General features: G+C 44.0%; 1 protein-coding gene across 5 annotated transcripts in view; it reads right to left on the bottom strand.

The window, feature by feature from the left end:
- Positions 1–6,252: 6,252 nt before the first annotated feature.
- MSRB3 (methionine sulfoxide reductase B3) overlaps positions 6,253–27,759 on the bottom strand; it is a 141,539-nt gene continuing 120,032 nt past the window's right edge. For all 5 annotated transcript variants that reach the window (XM_034770673.1, XM_034770683.1, XM_034770705.1 and 2 more), the window contains 2 exons: positions 16,650–16,747; positions 6,253–6,821 (listed from right to left, as the gene is read on the bottom strand). In XM_034770673.1, coding sequence (XP_034626564.1) covers positions 6,657–6,821; positions 16,650–16,747 — 263 coding nt within the window. In that variant the 3' untranslated portion in view covers positions 6,253–6,656. The remainder of the gene's footprint in view (positions 6,822–16,649; positions 16,748–27,759) is intronic.

Here is a 27,759-nt window from a genome sequence, read left to right as displayed (position 1 = left end):
GCCCTCTACTCCGGGTTCCAGCCCAGGGCCCTGTGGACTGCAGCTGTCTATAGTGCCTCCTATAACAGCTGCATGACAGCTACAACTCCCTGGGCTACTTCCCCATGGCCTCCTCCAAACACCTTCCTTATTCTCACCACAGGACCTTCCTCCTGGTGTCTGATAATGCTTGTGCTCCTCAGTCCTCCAGCAGCACACCCTCTCACTCTCAGCTCCTTGTGCCTCTTGCTCCCAGCTCCTCACACTCACACCACAAACTGAAGTGAGCTCCTTTTAAAACCCAGGTGCCCTGATTAGCCTGCCTTAATTGATTCTAGCAGCTTCTTCTTAATTGGCTCCAGGTGTCCTAATTAGCCTGCCTGCCTTATCTGGTTCTAGCAGGTTCCTGATTACTCTAGTGCAGCCCCTGGTCTGGTCACTCAGGGAACAGAAAACTACTTATCCAGTGACCAGTATATTTGCCCTCTACCAGACTCCGGTACCCCACTGGTCTGGGTCTGTCACATATCCCTCCCCCATGCTCAATGCCAAGGGGTTGGGCAGCTTGGGACGCCAGACAGTGCACACGTGACAAGCCATCGGCGTTGCCATGACGGCTCCCTGCTCTGTGTTGCACACACAACTGGAAAGGTTGGAGGGATAAGAACCATCTGGTCACCCTTGTGTTCTTCTCCTTGTTCAGCTGCATCCATTGAAGAGGGGCATGGTCGGTCACGAGGACAAATCTGCACCCGAGCAGGTAGTAGTGCAATGTTTCCATGGCCCATTTTACAGTGAGGCATTCTCTCTCCACCACTGCATATTTTTGTTCCCTTGGAAGGAGTTTCCGACTGAGGTATAGAATTGGGTGTTCCTCCTCCCTGACTATCTGTGATAGAACGGCCCCCAACCCTACTTCCGATGCATCCGTCTGCAGGATAAACTCCTTGGTGAAACCAGGGGCTATCAGGACGGGGTTACTGCAGAGGGCAATCCGTAGGTCTGTGAATGCTTCCTCTGTTGCGTCAGACCATCTCACCAGATCAGGTCCACGGGCTTTCACTAGGTCTGTCAGGGGGCTTGCCCTTGTGGCAAAGTGGGGGATAAATCGTCGGTAATACCCCACCACACCTAGGAACGCCCGGACTTGTTTCTTGCGACTTGGTCGGGGCCAATTTTGGATGGCCTCTAATTTGTTCACTTGGGGTTTTACCAGACCTTTTCCCACAATGTAGCCAAGATATTTGGCCTCTGTAAACCTACAGTGCATTTGGCAGGGTTTGCTGTAAGGCTAGCTCGCCTGAAGGTATCGAGGACTGCCTCCACCTTCTCCAGGTGGGTTACCCAGTCTGGGGTATGAATGACCACATCATCCAAAAGTAGGCAGCAGCATAACTGTTATGCGGGCGTAATAGCTTGTCCATGAAGAGCTGGAAGATAGCTGGGGCCCCATGTAGTCCAAAAGGGAGGACAGTATATTGAAAAAGACCCTCTGGTGTAGAGAACGCAGTCTTTTCCTTTGCGTCTTCTGCAAGGGGAATCTGCCAGTAACCCTTTGTCAAGTCTAGGGTAATCAAGTACCGGGCATTACCCAGACGGTCCACTAGCTCATCTATGAGAGGTATGGGGTACGCGTCGAACTGGGATACTTCGTTTAGATGCCAGAAGTCGTTGCAAAATCTTGTGGTGCCATCAGGTTAGGGCACCAGCACGATTGGACTGGACCACTGACTGGGATTCTTCAATGATCCCCAACTCCAGCATTTTTTTTACTTCTGCTTTTATTTCCTCCCTTTTTGCTGCTGGCACCCGATAGGGCCTCATTGTTACTCTGGCCTCAGGGTTCGTGACGATGTGGTGATATGTCTCGGTTGTTCAACCCGGTTTTGTCGAGAACACATCTTGGTTCCGGTCTGGTGTTAAATCAGGAGACACTCTCACCTGTTTGGAAGGCTTGTTTTCCTGGGTTAGGTCTTTTTGGACCGTTGTGCATGCCTCTTGTGCATGCCAGGCTTTCAGAAGGTTAACGTGATAAATCTGTTCTTGTTTTCTGCGTCCTGGCTGCCGCATCTTGTAGGTTACTTCCCCCATGGGTTCAACCACCTCATAGGGCCCCTGCCATTGGGCCAGAAGCTTGCTTTCTGCCGTGTGTACCAACACCATAACCCGATCCCCTGGTTGGAACTGTCGCACTTTTGCCCGGCGATTGTAATGAGTTCGCTGGGCCTCCTGTGCCTTCTCCAAATGTTCCCGTACAATAGGGGTAACCCGGGCTATCCGGTCTCGCATTTGCATTACATGCTCTATTATATTTCTCCCCTCAATGGGTTCCTCTTCCCAGATCTCTTTGGCGATATCTAGTATGCCACAGGGGTGACGCCCGTATAATAACTCGAAGGGGGAAAACCCAGTTGAGGCCTGTGGTACCTCCCGGATAGCGAACATAAGGTAGGGTAGTAGGGTGTCCCAATCCTTCCCATCCTGACTTACCATCTTCCTTATCATAGCCTTGAGGGTTCAGTTAAACCTTTCTACCAACCCATCAGTCTGCGGAAGTTCTCAGGGTATGTATATGGAGCAGCGTACAGAGGTCCTTCATTAGCTTCAACATAAATGGGGTTCCTTGGTCAGTTAATATCTCCTTCAGTAGCCACATTCGGGCAAAGATCCCCACCAGCTCTTTGACTATAGTTTCAGAGGCCGTGTTCCGCAGGGGGGCAGCTTCTGTGTAGCGAGTAGCATAGTCCAAACCAACAAGTATATATTGGTGGCCCCGAGCCATCTTCTCCAGGGGTCCCACTAGGTCCATGGCTATTTGCTCGAAGGGGACCTCTATGATGGGAAGGGGTACTAAAGGTGCCCTCAAGTGGGGGCGGGGACTGTGCAGCTGACACTCCGGGCAGGAGGCACAGTAGCTCCGCAATTCTTCATGTACTCCGGGCCAGAAGCACCGTCGTAGGACTCATGCCAGGGTCTTCTCTACCCCTAAATGCCCCCCAAAAAGATGACTATGAGCAAGACTTAATACAGCGTTCTGGTGTTTTTGAGGTACTAGGATCTACTGTACCTTCTGCCCCTGTTCTGGTGCAACCCGGTATAAGAAATCCTTCTTCATTATGAAGTAGGGTCCTGGTCCCTGGGTTTTTCCTTCCACGGGGACCCCCATCTATTTCAGTCACCGCTTTCCTAATGTTGTTATACCTTGGGTCTTCTGCCTGGTCCCGTCCAAAATTTCCTCTCCCGGGGCTAATTTGCCCAAGATATAGGAGCCCAGTCTCTGTTGTCTCTACTGGTTCAGAAGCATTAGGGTGGGGGTCAGACTCAGGTGCTTCTCCCTCCTGCGTGGCCTCCTTTTCAGCTGCGCGGGTCCGCCTACCTACAAGAACGACCCTCTGGCTTTGGATCAGTATTCGGGTTCCCAAGACCTTAGCTGCCCTTCTTTCCCTTTTTGTCTTTCTACCCTGTCTGGGAGTGGAGAACAAATCTGGATATTTCAGAGACGATTGGGGGTTGACAGTCTGCTGTGGATGCCTCACCAATTTTAGGGTCCCCATCTTTCTCCAATCCCCCTACTGGGAGTAAGTTTCCAAACCCTGGGAAGTCCCTCCCTATGAGCAGCGGGTATGGGAGTTTAGGGACTACACCTGCTGCTACCTCAGTAGTGTTCCCTTGGATCTCGATTTTTACTGGGATGGTGGGGTAGTAACTAACTGTCCAATGGACACATGTTATCCCCATACGTTTAGCCTGCAGCAGCTGACTACGCTTCACGAGCTTCCCTGAGATAAGTGTGATAGCACACCCCGATTCAAGCAGTTCCATGGTCCCTACCCCATTTAGTTTCACTGGTCTGGTATACATATGTGGGGTTAGTGAGACCCGCACAAGGTGGATTAGGGAGCATGGATCTGCCCAGTTCCCCAGGTTACACTGCATAGGCTCCTCAGCATTGGGACACTGTGCAGCTACGTGTCCCCACTCCCCGCAGTCATAACATCTGTATGGAGCCGTAGGCGTTCCCCGGTCTCTTGGTTTGGGCAGTCTAACATCACAATCCTCTTCTCCCTCAGTGCTCCGACTCTTTGTGGCCTCTGATGGGCTTTCAGCCTCTCTCTTTTTCCACCTGGGCCCTCCTGGTGGCCCAGTCACCCGAACTTTAGGGCTTGGTGCTGCTAGTTTAACCTGGGGTGCCTCTTCCTTAACTGGTTGGGTCAGCTCCCTCGCTGTCCTTCGCCTCTCTACCAGGGCAACAACCTAGTCATAGGTGGAGGGTTTGTTCTGGCTTACCCAGGCACGAAGGTCTGGTGGTAGTCTCCTCATGTATAGGTCGATGACCAGAACCGCTAGTATCTCTTCCGGACTCTGCAACCACTTTCGTGCGAGATGGATGAGGTCATACAATTGGGACCGTGGAGTTTTGTCTTCCTGGTACCTCCAACCGTGATACTGCTGGGCCCGCACTGCTGTCGTTACCCCAGATCTGGCCAGGATCTCTGCTTTCAGCTGGGGGTAGTCTGCCGCAGCCTCTTCAGGCAGATCATGGTAGGCCTTCTGGGCCTCCCCATACAGGAATGGGGCAAGGATGCCAGATCACTGATCTCGAGGCCAGGCCTCCCGTAGGGCTGTCCTCTCAAAGGCCAGAAGATATGCCTCTACATCATCCTCCCGTGTCATTTTCTGCAGCCAATGGCTGGCCCGTATGAACCGCGTCCCATCCTGGCCGCGATTCAGCTCTGTAAGGGACTTTACCTGCTTTACCGGTTCCCGCAGCATAGCTCGGTCTTGAGCAGCCTGGTCCATCAGCAGGCGATTAGTCTCTTGCTGCAGCCGCACTGCCTCCTGTTGGGAGGCTGCCTGGACACGGGTAGCCTCCTGCTGGGCCGCCATAGCTTGTATCAGTGCCCGCACTACGTCATCCATTGTTGGGAAAAAAAATAAACCTTTTTATTTGTTTTTGTTTTTTTTTAAATCACCTTCTTCCGCCGCGCTGCACTCCAAGATCCCACTCCTGATACCAGAGTGACAAAGTTCCTCCTCTATCTTGGTGGGTCCTGCGCTTATTGGCGGATTTTCTTGCCTCAGAGATTCACCATGTGGGTTGGGGAACAGCCCAGAGGCCTTCCCCTCTGGAAGAACCCACAGTCCAGGTCAGTTGGGAGGTTTGGGGGGAACCCGGGCCCGCCCTCTACTCCGGGTTCCAGCCCAGGGCCCTGTGGACTGCAGCTGTCTATAGTGCCTCCTGTAACAGCTGCATGACAGCTACAACTCCCTGGGCTACTTCCCCATGGCCTCCTCCAAACACCTTCCTTATTCTCACCACAGGACCTTCCTCCTGGTGTCTGATAACGCTTGTGCTCCTCGGTCCTCCAGCAGCACACCCTCTCACTCTCAGCTCCTTGCGCCTCTTGCTCCCAGCTCCTCACACTCTCGCGACAAACTGAAGTGAGCTCCTTTTAAAACCCAGGAGCCCTGATTAGCCTGCCTTAATTGATTCTAGCAGCTTCTTCTAATTGGCTCCAGGTGTCCTAATTAGCCTGCCTGCCTTAACTGGTTCTAGCAGGTTCCTGATTACTCTAGTGCAGCCCCTGGTCTGGTCACTCAGGGAACAGAAAACTACTTATCTAGTGACCAGTATATTTGCCCTCTACCAGACTCCTGTACCCCATTGGTCTGGGTCTGTCACACTACATATAATAAAAGACCTGGCCCTTCAAAGCCATATGGGCCCAGGCCAGCTTAAATTAAAAATGGAGTATTTCAGAAGGGCATTACTTTTCATTATGCAGTGCCACGGTTCCTCAGAGCCTGCTGATGCCTTGTAGTGATTGCTTGCCGTGGGTAGGGCAAACAGCCCACCTATGTCAACCCACATCCACTTCAATTCTCTACAAGTTCTACCTGTTCCTGCCCAAATAAATAATCCCCTTTAATAGTTGTAGCTGCAGAAGACAGGGCCTCACGAAAAAGCAAAGGATATTCAGTGAACCTTGAACAAGTGAAGCTCAATGGTTTTGAGCTTGATTTAATACTCCATTCCAACATCCAACAAGGGGAAAAATTGATTATAATGCAACATATATGTCCCTGCAACTACACCCTTTGTATTTTGGCAATAATTTAGCCAAAGGAAGGGCTTTACATCTCATCCATCACTTTTAGTTGGAAGGGAATTGCCTAAATCCAAGTTTTTGCAGGGTGTGGTTGATACAGTGAGATGGTTGAATACACATGACCAAAGGCCACATGCCTCACAAATCAAAACAACCACAGATGTGCTGGGTCTCAAGAATTTTATTACACTCAAGAGTTTTCTGTTATCTGAAGATAACCACAATCCCCTTTTCTTCACACACACAAAAAAAGAAAAAGAAAAATATTCAAATCTATAGTAACAAAGCAAGAAGAAGAAATTAATAACTAATGGGGCTAAAGTCTCTTGTTTTAAGGCTTCCCCAAAGCAATCTCCAAAAACAAAACCAGGAGAGTCAGTCCACAAATATTTAGAACCTATTATATAGTAAAATACATTGGCAGGCAAGGCCTCAATTTCAACAAAGAAAAAAAAAACTAATGGTGCAGAATGCCTTTATACATTTAAAAATATGATATAATATAGCAGGCAAGTTAGAAAAAACATTCTTCATACGCCGTGAGTTTTCTGCAGACCGCCCTTTGTCCTACAGCTCTGTTTTGTCTGTTTGGGCAGGACTGGTGCTACTGCTGCCTTCTCCAGCATTGTTCTTATCTATAGGCTCGAACGATAATGAAGCAGAGTTTATGCAATATCTTTTGCCAGTTGGACGAGGCCCATCGTCAAAGATATGCCCCAGGTGAGCACCACACTGAAATAAAACAACAGAGTATCATTGTATTTCTATACAACTACATGGCACGGCAATGCTATTAATACTAATGTCTTAAGGTTACTCTATAGTGGGACAATGTTTACAACAGGAAACGAGATTGAACAATATCTTAGATACCTTTCATTAGCCTAACCCCTAGTCGATGTCTTTGTGGGCTGTACTGTGCATATGAGGGAACACAGAATAGCAGAACTGTACATATCCGAAATCATTCAGAAACAATCATATTTCAGATATGTTCAGATTTTGGCTAAATAATTGAAGCCAGGAATAATTTATAAATTGGATTGATGCTTACTTGCAAGGAATTTGTTACTTGCAAGGAATGTGAAAGTATATGTGCTGTCACCACAGAGAGAAGTATTGTTTTGGATGAGTGGATTTCAGATATGTATGATTGCATGGTAAAAGCCATGTTGCTGACTATAACAGAGGTAACATTCACTTTCCTTGACATAGAGAACATAACATTTGAAGAAGCTGATCCATTGAGCCATTACTGAAGAACTAGGACTGCTGTAGAGGCGCATGATGGGAGGAGAATTAGGTTAACAAACATCTTGAAACCAACAGCATGCTGTAATTAGCCACTCTGATTCTTTCTTATTTCTCTAGCATGTCATGAGGAATAAAAAATAAAACCCTGAACTGTAGAAACATTCACTTTTAATAGGGAGTCATGCTGCTTTGCTAGGGCCCAATGCACCTCCCATTAAAGTAAATGGTTGATTCCAACATGAGTTGAAATCAGTGGAGTTACAGCGGTGTCACAGTTCAGAATCTATCCCTTAGTGGGCTAGCAGTCTGACAGACAATCACCTAGCCGGACATCCAGATAACAGAAATTAAGGCAAAGAATTATTCTTTATGCTTAATTCATTTCTAGCACAGTATCCAAAGCACATACCAGCAATACTGAGTATTCCTGACTGTGAATATTTATTCATGTTGGCTAAGTTCCTAGCAGCTCAGCATAATGGGGATAATTTTTTTCTCTCTTTGGTCCATTTTACTGCAGTGTCCTCCTCATGTTATAGTCCTTGATTAACCAAAGCACTTAAGCATGCACTTGGGCGTCGGTAAGAGCAGGCAGAGATCACTGCTGCAGGTTATACTCTCTTCATGCTTTCAAGGGGTATTTCACAATAGTGAGAGCTAGAAAAAACTCCCCCGCCCCCCAAAAAAACAAAAACTGCAATTCTTACTAGAGCTGGGCAGGAAACTGCTTTCCCATCCACCCCTTAAATATTTTCCAGATTTTGAAAAAAAAAAAAAATTAGCACCTCAAATTGGGACAAAAAGTCCAAATCTCAAACATATTCACAAACATGTTTGACAAAAAAGTTTTACTGAAAAATTCCCCAGCTGCTCGAATTCTGATCAACACAAGACTATAGGAGCAGGGGTCCTATGCATGTGCATAACCCAGTGCTGGATAAAGACAGTCCTTACCATGAAGAGTTTATAGTTTAAGACTCCAATCCTGCAATCAGATCTGTGTGGGTGGATCGCTGAGAGTGGCAGGATGGCACTATTAAGGGCTAAACTTCCCAGACAGTTTTGGAAGGGCTCTGTGAAACTCTTGTTGTTATGTACAGCCAGTTGGAATCAACCACAGAAAAATGCAGAGCTCTTGCAAGCACGCATTGAGCAATCACTGAAAACCACACCAGGTTCATGAGGGCAGCTACATGATAAAGCCCTTCTGCCCTGGAAAGACAGCGGAAATGGCAGTGGTAGCTTAGTGGAAACACACCATTAGCCAATGAGACTGCTTCCACCCTGTGACATCATCAGGAAGTGCTCTCAGTAGCTGCTATTATGCAAATGAGTGTTGGGAAAGCGCAGGAATGACTTTTGGGTAGGTGGTTAAGGAAGTGGTTAACAGCATTGGTAAGGCTGGGGACAATACAACTACCTACAATTTTTTTTTCAGGAGGGGGAAAAACAAAGGAGGTAATGAGGGTTAAATGAAAAAATAAAAGCATAATATAAACAAAGATGATGCTTTAAAATAATACAACTAACACGTCTGATGTCATTCATGACTGATCACTTGCTTGTATCCCTCTTTCCTAGCTTGTATCCCTTTTGTCCTTTGAGTTTGTAAGTTTTTTGAAGCAGGGATTGTCCTCATCTTATTGTTTATTACAGCATGTGGGCTAGCATAATGAGGATCTTGTTCTGATTGGGGCCATTGGACATTACCATAATACAAAGAATAAATCATCATAATTTAGTTTCCCAAAGTATTTGTACAAATCGAAAATATGGCAATTAATCTTCTTGACTGAGAAAGTTTTCAAACCTCATGGCTCAATAGCAAAGTCTTTTCCACATTAACATTTACCAAAAGATTATTTATAAATCACTCATTCTCCAATGTAAAGGAATAGAGGAAGAGAAATTACACAGAGGAGCAGATTTCAGGAAACACTGGCACACAAATTTATGGACTACCAAGTCAACCGATCACAACAGAACTCCTTGGCAAGGAATTCTAAAGCCTCAACATGGTTAGTGGTGGTTTCATTATATTTTTCTGTGGTAGCAGAGTCACACCAGGATTGGATTACTGATAAATCTGTTATATTTTGTGACATTGTCTCTCCCTAAAATTTACATATAGATTCCATGTACACATGTGCTAATACTCATGTGCAATGAAAATAACTCAAATTCAATTGTTTGCACCAGAAAGGAATTGTTCTGGTTGTCATTTGAGAGTATGAAAGACGTGCTGTCCCTACACGACATACAACATTTCACCCATCACGGGTGCGGACTATTTTTCTTTGGTGACTGTTGAAGTTAGTAAAGCCTCTCCATGAAAATCATCCTATGCTGGTTCATATATTGGGCAGAACGTGGCAAGATGATAGAATACCAAGTGTAACTCATGTCTTTGGCAGATTGGGAGCATAGCTGACCACAGCCAAGTGTCAGCATGGTTGGGTCTCTCTGGGCTCCTGGTTCTCATTGGTTGCCATGATCTGAAGAAAGCCCTGTGCAATCGGCTGCTAATGATTTATTCAGAGCATATCAATGTGCAACCAATCTTTCTGAGATTAAAGAATTTTATTGGTTTTTACAGGTACAACATAATAGCTAGAGAGACCCTAGGGGGAAGGACCCCCTGCACAGGAAAGGAAAAGAAAGGAGACAGAATGTGCAACCAATTTAATATTATTCCCTAAATGGGACTGCAATTAACGTTTACCTGTCACAAGTATCTGACATTATACGTATTTCCAGGATGAAGTGTTTCTAACAGAACTGTAAAAATTGTTTCTCAGATAATCCCAGGGATGCTTTTGTTTTATATTAAGCTAACCCTGCCCCCCGCAGTGTTTGATCTCTAAATTGAAGAACATTTTAAAGAGAGGCTTTTACACAGGAGCAAACAGATGGAGGGACATTTATAGAAAAAGCAACTTACTTTTTCATCTGCAAGAGATTAATACAGTTTGGAGCATGGGGGGTGGGGAGTGTTTACCAAGAACTGCACTGCAGTAAAATTGTGGTCTTTTTTGCTGCTGGAAACATGATTCACATTCTTAGGATCCAGGGGAGGGGAGGAAATGGCTGCGTTATGGGTACACTATATGGGGGTGTTAGTTGTCCCTTAGAGCGGCTGCAAGTTGTTCCCCACCCCCAGGCTATCATCCTGTGTGATCTGCCCCACCGGCTGGGCCAAGAACACGGGTTCCACTGGTGGGAAGCCACTGATGGGAAGCTGCCGTTGGACTTTGCTGTGGGGTTTAGCCTCATATTTTCCTACACTATTTAGTAAATTCGGGTTTTGGTGTGTTTTAAATTGGTGTGTGCATTGCTAATGCCATTCTGTGAAGTCTGCTAGTTCTAGTTTCTCTGAAGCCAGGTAAACAATGTTCTCAGATTCCTCCACCCCAACCATACACTGCTTTGGGCTCCATTCAGATGAATCCAAAAACTTTGGGTTCTCTGGAAGGGAGTTGTCATACTCCAACCCATATGTTGGCCACAGGCTTCATTTGACAGTGCTCACATCCTGCCAGCTGGTACTGAGTAAGCTGCATTTTCAAGTAAGCACTGAATAAAGGAGAGATTCCCAAATTCTGGTCCCACAGAGACCTTGCTAGTGGCTCACAGAGAGCTGCCTGCTCAGATGACGCTGGCTTTCCTCCTCATTTTCTGCTAAGAGAAACAGAACAGATGGAACGATGATACAAAGGAAGATTTTTGTAGATCCAGAAGAGGGCAATTAGATCTCTAGGAGGGACACAGGTGAGTTATGCATCACGTGAAAGTATTTTATTTGATCCTGCTTTCAATTTGCAGCCCTGTGTTTGTATTATGAGAGAAGTAGACATTGCTCTCTTTACTATTCATTATTTGACATATCTCCACTATGTCACCTCTTATTTATTTTTTCTCTATACTAATACAAGTAAGCTCTGATAAGATGAAGATCTCAGAGGAATGCTTCAAAAAGAACAGTTACTATTTTGATATGAACATTAGATACATGGCCAGATATGAATTTCAGATAACAAAGATATTCAGATATTAGGGGCTGGTAAACACAACCCTAATAATTTTTAGTGTCTCCTCATCTGGAAATTTTTCCATGCCTTTAATTTAATTTCATTGCTTTTCCCTGGATTTTTTCTATTTGTACTACATCCTTTTCGAGACAGCATGACCCAACATGAACAGTGTTCTATGTGAGGCCATATCTGTGATTTATAGAATGGCATTATAATGTTTGCAGTATTATTCTTTATACCTGAATACTCTCTAACATCTCAGTTGCTTTTCTAACCACCAAAATCCATTGATCAAATCTTTTCACTGAGCTGTCCACAATAAAGTCCACGTCTTTTTCCTGAGTGGTTTCAGTTAATTTAGAACCCATGAATGTGTATGAGTAGGGACTTATCTACATGGCGCCAGCAAAGCTCCCTAGAGAGTTGTGATTTGTACAGTGTTCTAACATGTTATGCACTAATTGCCCCTGTAGACCCAGCTGGGACACTCTTTCAGGTACCTGGTTCGCGTTGATATAGTCCTGTTTCAGACTTTTAGAACAAGGTATACACAGGGCAGTTGGAGAGCATGTTATTGCACTTTACAAATTGCAACCCTCTGGCATGCTTTGCTCTGCCGTGTAGACAAGCCTTGTTAAAATCGTTCCTTCCAAAGCACAAGTTAATATTCAACTGAAAAAATGTGAGGTATCTGCCATTGTATTATGGAACTGTTAAATCATTGTTAAATAGCACCAGTTACCAGCTGGACAGGGTCCTAAGCACAGATTGTGGCACAAAGTATTCTCAATACTTCTAGTACTTCAAAGAGCAGCACTGTCCTAAACTCTGCCAGGGAAGAACTAGTCCTTGTTCCCTCCACACATTGCCCAGCATGCATGGAAGGGGAGATTACTTACCTGTAACTGGAGGTTCTTCAAGATGTGTGGTCCCTATCTATATTCCACTAAGGGTTATGAGCATGTGCCCTGCGCCCAGAGCTGGAACTTTTCAAAGTAGAAATGTCCGGCGGGCCATGCATGCACCCTTGCACTGCCTTATGGTTTTTCCCGAGGCAATGAAGGATGGGGTGGACTGACCACGTCTTCGGATCTTTTCTACCACGAATCTACCAGATCTGCAGCAGAGGGGAAGGAGGGTGGGATTGGAACACAGCCAGGGACCACACATCTCGAAGAACCTCCAGTTACAGGTAAGTAACCTCCCCTTCTTCTTCGAGTGATAGTCCCTACTGTATTCAACTGAAGGTGAGTAACAAGCAGTACCTAGCTAGGTGCGAGGAAGATGCTGGAACTGTGGAACGGAGGACCACTGCGACAAACAAGGTGTCCCTTGCAGAACCATGCACTAGAGCATAATGAGAAGAAAAGGCGTGTACCAAACTCCATGTGGCTGCCTTACATATGTCCACAAGTGGCACGTTGTGGAGTGCGGCGGAATTTGATGCTTGCGCTCTCTTAGAATGGGCCCGTATCCCACTTGGTGGGGACCATCTCAATAACTGATAGCAGAGCATAATGCACCCTCAGACCCACTTCGAGATTCTCTGGGTGGAAATGGCCTGCCCTTTTTCTCTGCTAAAACAACAAATAATCTGGGAGACTTCCAGAATGGCTTCATTCTTTGTAGATAAAATGACAGGGCCCTATGTACATTGAGGAAGTGAAGCTGACATTTCTCAGTTGATATGGTGGTGTGCAGTTTGGGAAAGAAAGTGGGCAAATGTAGGGTTGGAAGAGGTGGAAGTGAGAAACCACTTTTGGTAGAAATTTGGGATGCAGGTGCAGTGAAACTTTGTCCTTATGGAATGCGGTGAAAAGAAGGTTTGCCTTCATGGCCCCCAGTTTGCCAACCCTCCTTGCAGATGTAATAGTAACCAGGAAAGCGACCTTCATGGAAAGAAGAGAAAGGGAGCAGAAGGCCAGAGGTTCAAAGGGAGAGTTCATTAATGACATAAGCACTAGATTGAGGTCCCATTGGGGAGAGTTAGGCTGAATGGGCAGGTATTTATTTACAAGGCTCTTCCAGAATTGGGTAGTCAAAGGAGGGGTAAAAACTGAATGCTCCTCAACGGGAGGGTGGAAAGCGCTAATAGCCACTGCGTGCACCCGGATGGAGTTGAGAGCAAGACCTGAGGCCTTCAGATAGAGGAAATAGTCTAAGAGCTTTGGGATGTCCACAGCTTTGGGGGAAAGACCTTGCTCTTGGGCCCAGGAAGCGAAATGCACCCATTTGGCTTGGTAGGATCATCTTGTGGAGTCCTTACTGCTACAGGAAAGGACATCCTCTACTGCCAACAAACACTCCCATGCTAGCGGAGGTGTCCATCCAAAAACCAAGCTCTCAGGTGAAGCATCTGTGGATCAGGGTGCCTGAGTCTGCCACTGTGTTGTGTGAACAGTTCCAGAAACATCAGGAGCAGGAGTGGAGGATGCTTTGATATGCAGAGAAAAAGAGGAAACCAGAACTAGCGAGGCCAGAATGGAGCAATCAGGATGACAATCACCATCTCCCATTGGAGTCTGTGAAGGATGCACAGCAAGAGTGATAGGGGAGGGAAGGAGTGGTTGATCTGGTCCAACCAGTCGATGACTCATTCACAGGGAAATGAGTGCTCCCCTTGAGCAGTACTGAATGTACTTGATGTTGGCATGAGATGCAAAGAGGTCCCTGATCAGAATTCCCCAGTGCCCAAAAATGTCCACGATTACCATGTCATGCAACTCCCATTTATGGTCAGCTGCAAAGTTCCTGCTGAGAGCATCGGCAATCACATTCTGGGTTCCTGGCAGGCAGGCTGCCGACAAATGGATACGATGTGCAATGCAACATTTCCGAAGGTATACTGCTTGCGCACACAGCACTGGGGACTTTGTACCTCCTTGCTTGTGTATGATGTTGTCCGACATGACAAGAATGGATAGCTGGTAAAAACGCGTGGCATGCCTTGCATACTGCCCGAAGTTCCAGGATAGCAATATGAATCCTGACTTCCTGAGAGGTCCAAGTGCCTTGTGTCACATGATCTCCCATGTGGGCACCCCAGCCATTGAGCGATGTGTCTGTTATGATTGTCTTGCACGGCGAGGACAGAAGAAAGGGCATTCTGGAGCAAACTTGGAACAGTTCATGAGGCCAAGGAGCAATTCCGAGTCTCCCCAGAGTCAATGGCCGGCAGTCTATGGATGGAACTGGGGCTCGAAAGGGGAGTTGTCTCATGACCCACGAATCACGAGATGTCAGCGGGGCCAATGCAGGAGGAGCATGTGGTGCTGGAACCGGGACCGGCAGATTCGATGAGCGATCCAACTTCTTGTCACTCTTGTGGGCCTTGGAAGGCGGCATTCCTCTGTGGCCGGAACTTGTGGATGGTGTGACATCTTTCTTGGATCTAAAGGAAGACTTACTGCCATGCTTATGTGCATGCTTCCGAGACTCATGGCTAGGTCCCAGCATGGGGTCTATAGCACTGGTACTGGCAGAGCTGGACTGAGGCTCCGAGGTAGGAGGCACTCTTGGATTGTGGGGGGGAATGGGGGTTACCCAGCCAGGATCTGACTGAGGCCCCCTGGCAATGTCCACGAGCTGCTTCTTAAGACAGAGGGCTTGGTCTTCCCATGTATGGGCAAGGAAGTTAGAGGCAGATACTTCACCTGGATGCGGCACAGGCTTCCCCCAAGCAGTACAGACAGCACTGGTGCTTGTCGCTGAGCGAAAAACGAGCAAGGGCAGGAAGCGCAAATTTTGAATCCTGGCATATTTGGCACAATCCAGTACCCCACATGGGTTTTAAAATACAAATTGTCAACAACACATTTCAAAATATGCAAACTAAATATCCTTAAATCAAACTCTAAGTTCTCATGCACACTTTCCCCCCCCCACTTTGGCTATCTGTAAATTTCAATTATTGATGGAAATATTTTTTCATTGCTTTGTGTGTATAGAAGGAAATCAACTTTTACCAACATTTACTGATAAAAAAATAAAATCCTTCCAAGTCTATTTATATTTATCATTTAGTTCCACAAAGCAATTCAGTAAAGTGAAGATTATAAGCTCATAAGGTTCCTCAGTTTATTATGAAATAAAAACAACACAGCCCGAGTTCCTTTAATATTGAGCAATATCTTTTTATGCATTAAATTTTCCTGCAAGGTGTTAAAATTCTTTTGCAATCAGAGGTCATAGTAGAGCTTCTGAGATTCCTAAAACACGTACAGCACAGCTACCAAAAATGTGTTAAATGGTTTTCTTGCAGCATGTTACCTAGATAAGAATAATACCATTTCTCCAATTACATTAGTAGATATTTCCCTTCAGACTGATTCAGGCACTGGCATGTTGGGCCCCATACTGCACACACTGAAGTTAACTGAAATTTTGCCATTGACTTCAGTGGGAGCAGAAATGGCCCCAGAAGAACACAACACCATTTCAGAGAGCCTCTTTCTTAACATGCTCTAAGCATTCCTGTATGAGCACAGAATAATCAGGATATATTTCAGCAATGCTGAAATTGGTTATCCCAGCCTTGGTCCTGTCTGGAAACAAAAAGGCAGATTTATACAGCATGAATGAAGCTGTTGCAGTCTCACCAGAAGGAATTTGAGGATTTAGAACTGGATGGTTGAGAGTTGCTGGGTGTTTTTGTAACATGTCAAGTCAGCAGTTCCCCTCCCTTCTAGATAATGATTATGCCATTCACTTCACAGAAAGCTGGGCATCATAATGGATGAAAGCAAGTAGAACAAGACAGATAATGGAAAGTTGGGAGCATCTGGCATTATTATTGAGTTCATTATTATGGCAGATGGGATTACTTGATTTGGTCATTAAGACTTGACCTGGGAATGGGGCTTGGATTTCAGTTAGTGCTGCTCTTCAGTAATGCACAGTGATGGTATCAGCACACAAATAGTCGCTACAACGCTTCCAATCTCTATCAAAACCATTCACACATGGAGGTAGAAAAGTGGGGCTCAGGGATGAGCATTGAAGGGATTCCTTTCAACAAGACAATTTCTGTATACTTGGCACCACTGATTCAAGCCATTTATGTATGCTCTGTTAAACAGTGCTTAAGAACACTCTCATTAGCACTTTGTACTTTCACTCGGACCATTTGTCTGTCACTTGCAATCCACCATGCGATATTAAGATTATTAGTATTTAATGAACGAAAAGCTTTGTAAATCACAGTGAGAGGGTAAGGTGCTGTAACAATATTTGCAGCCTTTACAATCAGAATGGTCTGTGTGTGCTGTACACTGACCTGACTGCAGCCTGTTTCAATCCTGTGCATCCCATAAGAGAAGTCATCGGTGAACGTAATTGCATCAGGACTGATCACATCATAGAATGAAGGCCAACCTGGAAAAGAGGAACAAGAGATATCAAGAGCTGCAGTATCTTTGTGTCAGATCTCGTTACCAACAAATTATAGACTATGGGGAACGCTGTCAAAAGCACCTACGTGACTTAGGAGCCTAAGTCCCATTTTCAAAAACACCTGTTATCTTGCATGTACAATTATAATAAATTATTCACATTTAGGCCCTCTCAGAGAATAAGCTGCCAGCAGCTGCCTTTCGTCTGCATCTGCAGAGCTCCCTGGCATGCACCGCCACTGACAGCAACTGCGGCAGTCTAGCCCAGGTAAAGAGATGGGTGCTCTGGTAACCCAGACACAGATTCCAACCATGTAAGGCTTTAAAGATCAGTAAAAAAATACTTTGAGTTCCACCCACCTACCAAAGGCAACCACACTAGCTCATGGGATGCACGTGTTACGTGCTCCCAGTGGAAAGCCCCACTTACTAAAGGGCTCCGGAATAGCTCAGCTTCCGCATGGTCTCAGGTGCAGCCCCAAGTAGAAAGCATTACGGTGGTGTAATCTCAGGGCGACAAAGGCATGGATAAGCATAAGGCCTGCATCCAAAACAAAAGACCTCACTTCACTTTGCCACGCACCGATGGAAACACGCGCTCTTCAACACAGCTGCTATCCGAGCCTTCCATAGCAGCCTCAGGTACAATATATTGTGACCCCTATTTACAATCCATGGCTGCACATCACCATCTGAAGAATAACTATTCGCTCCCTTGTCTCCCCTTATCTACCAACACAGGGACTGGAGAACCCAAGCCCCTGCAACTACAGCGTCCCAGCAGATTCCCCTCACACAGCCTGATTAGTTCACCTAAAAAGCAATCGAAGGGCTGTATTGCCTACAGCTTGGCTTCCACATGAGAATCTACTTGAAAGATTTTAAAGGTCACTTAAAAATCCATTCCATACCCACCTCATCACCACCAGATACCTGCCCCTCTCCTGCAATCCCCTAAGGTCACTCACCCACACACACACACACACACACACACACACACACACACACACACACACACNCACACACACACACACACACACACACACACACACACACACACACACACACACACACACACTCTGTATATATGCTCACACATACCAGAGTTCCTTGTTCTTTCTCCTAATATCTGTTAAACATTTGTTACTAATGGTTTCATAAAATGCCTTGCAGTAAGTCATTAAAGAATGTAGGCTGCAACTACAAATCACTTTGCACAGATGAATACAGGATGTACAGAATTTCCCACAAGATTTTTAGTAAAGGGAGGTGTGGAAGCTATCAAATGGCCTCAATATGTGCAGAGAAAGCATGTCAATGCGGAACAATAGTGCACAGCTTTAGTTACACCTTACACAGTTAAATGTGGAGGAAAACTTTTGAGGAAGAAACCATGTAAGAGTGAAATTAAAGGGGAAAAACAGCCCCTCCCCAAGACGGTTCATTTCTCACCCTTTGGGGAAAACGTGGATAAATACAGTATCATCTTAATTAAAGCCCCAATCCTGCAATGAGTTCCAAGTAGGAGCCCACCAGGACCCCCAATGAAGTCCATGGGGCCTACCCCCACAAAGCTCATTGTGGGATCAGTGTCTAAAAGTGTTGTCCAAGTGTGACCGACAGGAAAAAATGGACAGCAGTAAAGCTGAAGATCAAATACCCCGAACAAGGCAAACATTCTGCAAGAGAGAAACCCACCTCTGAATCCCTTTAGTAATGTCAATCTTTAAAAAGAATTGTTACGAAGTAACAAACGTCTTTATAAATTACTCCATACTGTAAACCATCCCTGCCAAACAATGCACATAGCTTCACACAAAAAAACAAACAAAGAAGCAGCCTATTACAAAGTTCTGCAGAATGGGAACCCTTCAAAAATTCTTATCTTCCAGTTGGTGGATCCTCTCCAGCAATGCAAATTATCTCCTGAGTTGGAACTCCACCTAATGATGAGTGAGGTCTTAAGCAGACCTGGCTGAATAATTTTCAACAGAACATTTTCTGTCAAAAATGAAATGTTTTGCGAAGCAGAATTCTTGTTTTCTGGCCAGCCCTAAGTCTTAACGAAGAGAAGCCCCAAAGAAGAGAGCATTTTCCTCATAATGTGAAAGTATTTGAAGGAGGAACTCTTCACTGCTGTAGAAATCCTCAAAGGGAACCCTCCCTCCCCCTACACACAACAATAAGGAGAAAGCTTCAAAGGCTGCTATGCAGAGATTGAAGCAATCTGTGTCTTGCTGAGAAAATTATCTTGTGCAAAGAGGTTGGGGGGATATGTTTATGTCAGTTTTGACATTAAAGGAAGATCATCCATCCTCCTCTCTCCAGACTTTTCCTTTTGGTCTTCCCATCTAGCACAAAAAATTATTTGTTTTGGATGCATTCCATGCACTTTTTAAAAGTGAAGTCAGCTGAAAACCTGTACAAACAGAGTTGAACTCCCTTAAAGCAGCCTTTGTACCCAACTGGAGTGACTAGAATTTAGTTTATTAATTTCCAGTGCACACACTTTTTTCAGAATGTCCCTTGTTCTATAGATTCTGCCAGTGAGGCATCTGCGCCCCCAAAGTAGTGACTACAACACAGTTAGAAAATCCAAGCGATGGTTCCTAAGATTTTCAACCACTTAATGCTAAATTGTTACATTTCCACCTCAATGACATCTCCTCCATCTGGTCGCCTCTTTGTGTCTCTTACAGTATTACTGTGATGAACTAATAACATTAAGAGGGTTGACAGTACAGCTGTGTGAAACCTGCAGGGTACAGTTCATGAAGGGCACCATCATGTGGTTGGCCTGGAGATGGAACCAAACTAACTGCTGCATGTTTGGTGGAAAGTTTGAATTCACTGGGCAAACTTACAAGGTGACCCAGTACCCTTCACCCCTCACCTCTCTCACTCCCTCTCGTGGGAAATGTAGCATATAGGAATAGAAGAGTATCCTTTGGATAGTTTGTGAGCCTTCTAGTAGTGCTCATTGTGTACTATGTTTCAAAAGCAGCCAGAAACCAGTCAGAGCTGCATGTAACTAGCTAGACCTGGCATGTTTGTGTATATTTAATAAACACACTTATCTGGCACCCAGTCGTACCCATATGGCTTCTTCATATTGTCTGTATTGTGTAACTAGAAAAAGACACAATAGGGGCTTCTTGTTTCTCCTTCTTTCCCAGGAACCTCCAGAAGATCTCTTCTTGCTTTAGGGTACATCTACACTACAACTTAAGGTGTAACTGTAGCTCAAGTAGGCTACGTGTGCTAGTTTTAATCTAGCTAGCACAGGGAACAATAGGAGTCAAGATGTGTCAGCATGGGCTTCATTGCAAGCTAGCTGCCACAGTAAATGTCTGTCTGGGATGCTGTTTATTGGATATGTACTCTGGTTGCAAGCCCATGCCGCCATGTCTTCATTACCATTGTTACCCACACTAGCTAGAATAAAGCTAGGATGGGTACATCTACTCTTCTTTGCTGCGTGGATATACCCTTAGACTTGTCTTCACCACGGGGGTAAGTCGACCTAAGTTACGCTACTCCAGCTATGTGAATAACGTACCTGGAGTCAATGTAGCTTAGGTCGACTTAGGTGTTTTCACTGCACTGCGTTGATGGGAGACGCTCTCCAACTTCCCTTACTCGTCTCAGAGAGCTGGAGTACTGGGGTCGACCAGAGAGTGCTCTGCTGTCAATTTAGCGGATCTTCACTAGACCCACTAAATCGACCCCTGCTGCATCGATTGCAGCAGTGTGGATATCCTCGTAGTGAAGATCAGCCCTTAGATGTTGTAATCTCCCACCACTTCTCCCTCCTCCAGCGACCTAAGCCCTGCCACCTCCTCCTCCCTCCCAAGGTCCGTAAGTGGTGCAGAGTGGCTGCTGTAGCATGGTTTTCAGGTGGCTGCAAGCTACTGACTCATGCTTCATTCAGTTTTTCAAATGGCATTTTGGGGTTGGATGCTTCCAAAAGGGAAATAGAAATGGGGGAGAAAAAGCCCTTCCACTTCTGCTCTCAGATGGTTCTACTGAGTTGGAGCTGAGAGGAACTGTAATCCTTTGCATGGTAAGGACTGTCCCCGGGAAGAGACACCTCATTAATGTTCATGCGTGGTTTCTTTAGAAGGGTAGCACACTAATGATTATTGGACGTTTATCAGCTTGAGCTCAGCAGATCGAGCTGGCAGCAATAGCAGGAGTGTTTTCCCTTGAAGAACAGTAAGCTTGGTGGGTAGAACAGGACAGCAGCTGTGGGGAGGGGAAGAAGGGTAATTGCAGGAGACAAGCTGGGGACAGGGAGTTTTGGATTTCCCAGCTAAGTGAACAACTTCAACCAAAGTTTGCAAATTTTTGTGAATAGGAGCCAAGGTTTGTGAATACATTGATCCCTGAACTCAAGATTCAGTTTTGAGAGAGACTGGTGCAAATGTTACACACAGCCTTGTTTGTTAGCAATTTGTATTGGATTATAGACATTTAAAATGGGTCTAATTCTTATCTTCACTTTGGCCATTTTACACCACTCTGACAGTGGAAAGGTGCTTTAAAACAGGAATATATTATATATATATGTACCCACTAAAAGGCCCTGAGGCCTTAGAGTAAATGAGAATCAGGCCCATTTATCCTTGGTTCTGTGGGTTTCTGATATATTACATGCCAGATTTAATTATTTAGATATAGTGAACATCCTTTCTGAGCCAAAAATGCAAACATACAAAACAATGGAACGTTATTCTATCCATTACCTCACTAAAAACTGTGTATAAACGGTACATTAGAGACAGGTCATTTCCACGTGGCCCTGAACAACAAAGACTCTTAAACCAGTAGATTTAACATATTTAATCAGTCATTTGCTACACTTCTCTCCACCTCCTCCATCTGAGATTTCTCCCAAATATTTTGTAAAAGCTGCATGGCTTTTGCCCTAAAATTGGGATAATTTGTTTTTACTGCTGACCCTTAATTTGCTGAAGAGAAGATGAAGGCTCATACTCCTTCATCAGAGAATGCTTTCTCCAGAACACAGAACACCTGATGACTGCCCTGGGCAGCCAGGTTAAGAGCAGGAAGGAATAAAAATGTTTCTGCTCATACAGTATGTCTGATGTTGTTTGTGCAACCCACAAAATCTACTCATAGTCTTGTGTGTGAGAGACAGAGAAATCAAAACTTGTTCCAGCAAGGGTTGCAGTGTACGGCATATGATCTCTATCACATTAAGGTTAAAAGACAGAAGGAAGCTTATTCTCCATGAAGATGACAATTCTAGAAAACCTTTGGCATATGCACTCCCAGGGCATATTTTCATAAGGTGATACTGACCTCTGAGAAGAGTCCTATAGAGTCCACAACATATTTCCTACTTAAGCCATCAAATTACAGCATAACTGTAACACATGATAAATATTTTCAAAACAGTCTACCCCTGGATTTTGTTATTTATCTTTCAAGGAAAGTCTCAATCCTGCTTCCAATTTTGTGAGTTGGGGCACATTTTGTATCACTTAGACATCTAACTGCCTGCGTCCACGAATTAGGAAGTTAGAGGTTTAACTGCTAAAATGTGAGCCTATAATTATTTGCAGAAGCAAAACTGCAGGCTGCTTTAGAAAAATCAGGCCCAGTTAGGATTTTTTTTTCCAGAATATTCCTTTTGATAATGTCCTGAACAGTGCAATTGCAATCACAAACCATTTTATGTTTTTGCATTAGTGCCCCCTTCATATACCCGTGAATTGGAGATCTCCTCTCTGTCTTCCATGGCAGTGATTTTTACAGTTATGTTTTCCATTTTAGATTCCAGAGACAGTAAAGGGTAGGCTGCACTTCATCATTTTTTTGCTAAATTATTCCAAGCATTTCCTTCAGAAAGCTGTTTGCAGGTGGAAAGGTAGGGAGTGATGGCATATGCTAGGGCTGCAAAATGGCACCAGCTGGTGGGAGGCAGGGCAGGAGGGAAAAGGGCCTTGACCTGAAAAATGCCTGGTTTCTCTGATGGGTTGGGTTTTGGAACTCATATGCTTTTTAAACACAATTTTTGTTATTGAAAACCGCAGTATTTAATGTGGAGTCTCATAGTTTGTCTTATTCCACTGAGAAACTACATCTTTGTAAAAACACGAAGCATACAAGGTTTAAATACAGTAATAAATCTTCCACTTTAAAACAGTTGTAGGTCTTTAAGTTACTTCACTCACTCTCTCTCTCTCCCCCCCCATACATATTTATACTAAGACTGAGTCTGACAGATCCATATACCAGCCTCTATCTTCACACACACAACCTAGATGTAAAAACTGTACAATTGCTGTAATTTTGTTATATATAATATAATGCCTTTGCAAATACAAGATGTGCTTTGGGTAATTTGGCTAGCTTTACACATTTATTTTCACAGCATTTTCTGAATGATGAATATGCAGCGAACAGTTACAGGAAATAAGAAATATTTCTTACAATATATCTTGCTTACGCTTCAGTAAAGAAGTGGTACCAGATTTGAAATACTGTCCTTGATTCAAAATACTACTTGCTAGGATGGTTTGGATAGAGTAGGCCTGATTATGGTTTCATTTATGCACATTTTACAGTGAAGGAAAATTAATTTCAATGGCGTTACTCCCAATTTACACCAGCGTATCTATAAGCAGAATCAAGCACAGAAATCTTGTGAGCCTCCAGGATTATAATCAAGTGTTATATACATCCCACTGGAAAGGAAACAATCCCAATTGTCCCGTTCCTAAGGCATAAGGCTTTCAGCAGAACCATGAGACCCTATTGTTAGGAAGGGACAGGTAGGGAGCTGGGCTGGGAGCAAGGCTCTTAATGTGAGGGAGCATAAGGAAAAAGTAGGGCCTGGAGTTTGGAAAGAGAAGTGGGTGAGCTCTAACAAACTCTCTGATCAGCAGAGTTGCGCCACTACAACAAGGAAATATCACCCTTAGGAATTGTGTCTGAAGGAAATTTTACAAAATAATTGTTGATATGAGAGGATCATCATCTTGCTATTCTGTCTCTCATTTGGGAAGTAAAGGATTGGAAGTCATAAATAAAGACTGATTTTTTTTTCTTTCTATCGCTGCTCTCTGAATGTCAAAACAGGTTTTTACAAAACAATGTATCCAATCTGGATTTATTTCTTTTGCTTAGTTTTAGCATGATCAATCTGTTTAAAATGATTGTTGAGAGAAGTCTGAAACTTCACATCTACAATCTTGTTTGACATTTGAATAACTCAGAACAATTGGATTGACAAGAGCAACCCAGATATTCCTGGGTCAATGAAAACATACTGCATCTGTTCGCTTTAGAAAATAATAACAATATTAGCATACAGCTATTGCTATGCCTGCTTCATTAACCCTTCCGCAATATTCTAAAAAATATCATATATATATATAGGAAGAGAGAGAGGTGTTTTAGAATAGTGCGGAAGGGTTAGTGAATATACATACTGGGAATGGGCTGCATTTCCTCTAAACTACATCAGACATCTCCAACCTTGGACTTTATTAAAATGCAACAGGTAGGCAGGAGCACTGATCTTTCCCCCAGTTTTCTTACATAGATTCAGCTACAAATGATTTCTTTTTGGTTGAGCTTCAATAAAACTACTGAACCTAACGCACTTCATCCAAAAGGTTTTTTTCCTCCCCTCATCTGAACAGTGTCTCTTGTTACTTTAAATCATGGTTAATGTTTTTAAATATATATCTTACACATAAGTCAGTTGTAGATCTGCAGCAGCAAAGGATCTGAATAATATCATGTGTAGCAGTGTAACTATAATTTTAAAATGTCATTAAGAAATGTCTCAAATCGTTTTTAAAATTTACTGTTGACCTGGTAACCTCAATCCAAAAGCATTCAGTTTTGGATAATGGATTTATTTTCCTTATAAGAGCCCGAACAGTAAAGCAAATGTACGTCTTGCAAGAGGCTTGTGATTTGCATAATTATGTATTAGCACCATAATTCACTAAATCAATCACAATTTTCATCTAGTATAAATAAGTCAGTATTGAATTGTGACTGCAAGTTGTGTAGTTATTTAAGTGAGTTAGCCTTGACAGCAACCTGATATATTAATGGGGAGAATCAAATAAATAAAATAAATAAATACAGCCCAGTTATCAACATAATCCGACTAGAAATGAAACTATTATTTATGTTGTGGTAGCACGTAGGAGCCCTAATCAGAGACCAGGACCCTAACTGTTAGGTGCTGTACAAACTCAGACCAAAAAGATAGGATCTAAGCTCTTTGGGGCAAGATCTTTCTTTTATACAGCCCAGTCCTTCAAGGTTTACTCAAGAAAAGCTCCCACTAAAATCACTAACATTTTTCCTGAGTAGTATTAATATTTTACCACCACCACCACCTAGCTCTTATATAGCACTTTTCATCTACAGATCTCAAAGCAATCGACAAAGGTAGGCAAGTATCTTTCACCTCTTATCTTCCTATCCATATTAAAACAAAATTTAAAAAAAAATCCATTTATAAGAGACATTGCAAAATGCCACATCAATTGGGCAATATTTCATAATTTGTTACTGCGTTTAAAAAGCATTTTGCATTGAGGTGGCAAGGGAAAAATAATTTGAGGGTTTCCAAACTTCATGGGCCTGATTCTCTCCTCGTTTACACCAATTTGGTACAACACATCAATCTTAGGGTACGTCTTCACTACCTGCCGTATCGGCGGGTAGCAATCGATTTATCCGGGATCGATATATCGCGTCTCATTAACTCGCGCTCACCGTCGACTCCGGAACTCCACCAGAGCGAGCGGCGGTAGTGCAGTCGACGGGGGAGCCACGGCCGTTGATCCCGCGCTGTGTGGACCCCAGCTAATTCGATCTTAGATACTTCGACTTCAGCTACGCTATTCGCCTAGCTGATGTTGCGTATCTTAGATCGATCCCCCCCCACCCCCTGAGTGTAGACCAGCCCTTAGGTACTTAGATGACCCCATTACCATAGTATCTGAACACCTCACAATTTTTCATATATTTATTCTCACAATATCCCTGCACTATTATCCCCATTTTACAGATGGGAAATGGAGGCACGGGTAGACAGTGACTTGCCCAAAGTCACTCAGGGCACCTGTGTCTGAACGGGGACTTGAACCCAGGTCTCCTGAGTTCCAAGCTAGCACCTGTACTACAGAACCAAGTATCAAACAGCACATTCATCAGACGCAATTATTGATGAGCTTGTATAACAAAGTCCCTTTTTACCAGCGGCAATCAAGTATGTAATCCTCTGATTTCTATGTTTACTCAAACATAACTGTGCACAGAGCCTACTTCATCGGAATTCAAGCATGTTTTCATCCTTTGAGAGGCCTGAGTTTGCGACAACTTTGCTTTGGAGTATTTCAAGAACAGAATATCTATAATTGTTCTTTTTAAAATAAATTCCGTAGATCTACAGAATATTACAAGCCAAAATATTTTAACACTTTTTTTTAAAAAAAATCACAGTTCGGTTAGAGAGAAAAACTAGAATCATGGTGATGGAATTCTGATAAGAAAATTGTTTTGACCCCCTAGTAGTTGGTAGGATATCACCAGATTAGAGACACTCAATCAAAATGTGCCTTGTTACTGAGCAACATGTCATCCACACAAACATACTCCCACCTACAGTTGAACAAACATGGATCTCAGTACGAAGACAAGGTTATTAAACAAGGGAAAGAGTTATGCGTAATGATAAAAAAGTAAGGCTCCCTTCCTTCTGTTTACTTTAGCTATTAAATGTGATGTCTTTGAAAGAGAATTTAGTGATACTTACATCACAATTAATTTAAAAGGAACAAAATATTCTTACTCATCAAGGACATTTTTTCATGATTTGGGACAAAACTTAGGAAGTCAACTGATGACAATTTCCACCCACGATCTACCAAGAAAACTGCACTCCTCTGGGACAAATAAATTCACAAAGCCCAAGAGGATACGAGTGAAAAATGAGGAGCCATTGCTCTGAGGATCCCATAATCCAAAGTAGTCACAGCAGAAGGAAAACCACCTACCCTGTGGAATTTGGCTAAAGAATGAATGAATATTAACATGGCTGTTCCACAGATCTCTCCAGAACAAGTTCCATTTCCTTGCTCAGGGGGCACTATCTCTCTTATATGCTTGAGAGAACTAGAAGTTGCCGGCTTAGCAGGCCTCTGAGGTGCCAAACACCCACCAGTTCTAAGAGGTTATGGATCCATTTTAACTTGCTCACACCAAAACAAGAAGGTAGTCCGATTCTGAAAGGAACGTATCAAGCAGCACAAACACCTCTTTCATTCTCTATCAAGAAAAAAAGGTGAACAACATGTTCATCTAAATTAAAATGAAGTGATATGCCATTATTTGGGCAGAGGGGGAGAATTCAAAGGAAGGAAAAAACAAAGGAAAGGCAACTGCCCTCAAGACCACTCCTCTTGAGGGAGAAAAGTGCATGTTAACATCTAGAGTGAAGATCTCACGTAGCTTTATTTCTTTCTTTCTGAGTGGAGCTGAGTTTGTTGCCCTCAGCTCTGAAAAGTCCTTTTTAAATATTTAACCAACTCCAGGTCACAGTTCTGGAGTGAATGAATTGTGGTAGGGTCTAGGCAGCAAGTTATAATACTTCTTCCAGATTTCCATAATCAGAAGACAAATGAATAGCTGGCACGAACAATCTGGAAGCTGCCTGGTGCACTGCCTTCAAAAGTCTCTTATTGCAAGGGGTATTTGTCTCTACACAATCTGGATTAAACACTCTCAGCACGTTGAGTCATACAAGCACATCTTCCACAGTGTCAGGAACGAAGAGTCGCCTTCCCTGGCCTTTTCAACCACTGAACATGAGGCAAGCATAGGGAATTGTTGCCCCTTAATAAGATCCTAGCTGTTCCCCCTCTTTAAACAGTGAAGGAGAAGAACAAAGAAAGCAATATCTGCTGAGTTGCCAACTTGACATGTGAGGATGCTATTTGA

This window comes from Trachemys scripta, chromosome 1, assembly GCF_013100865.1.
Source record: "Trachemys scripta elegans isolate TJP31775 chromosome 1, CAS_Tse_1.0, whole genome shotgun sequence".
Taxonomy (NCBI): Eukaryota; Metazoa; Chordata; order Testudines; family Emydidae; genus Trachemys; species Trachemys scripta.
Note: the sequence above shows the minus strand (reverse complement) of the source record. Positions and strands in the feature narration are given on the sequence as shown.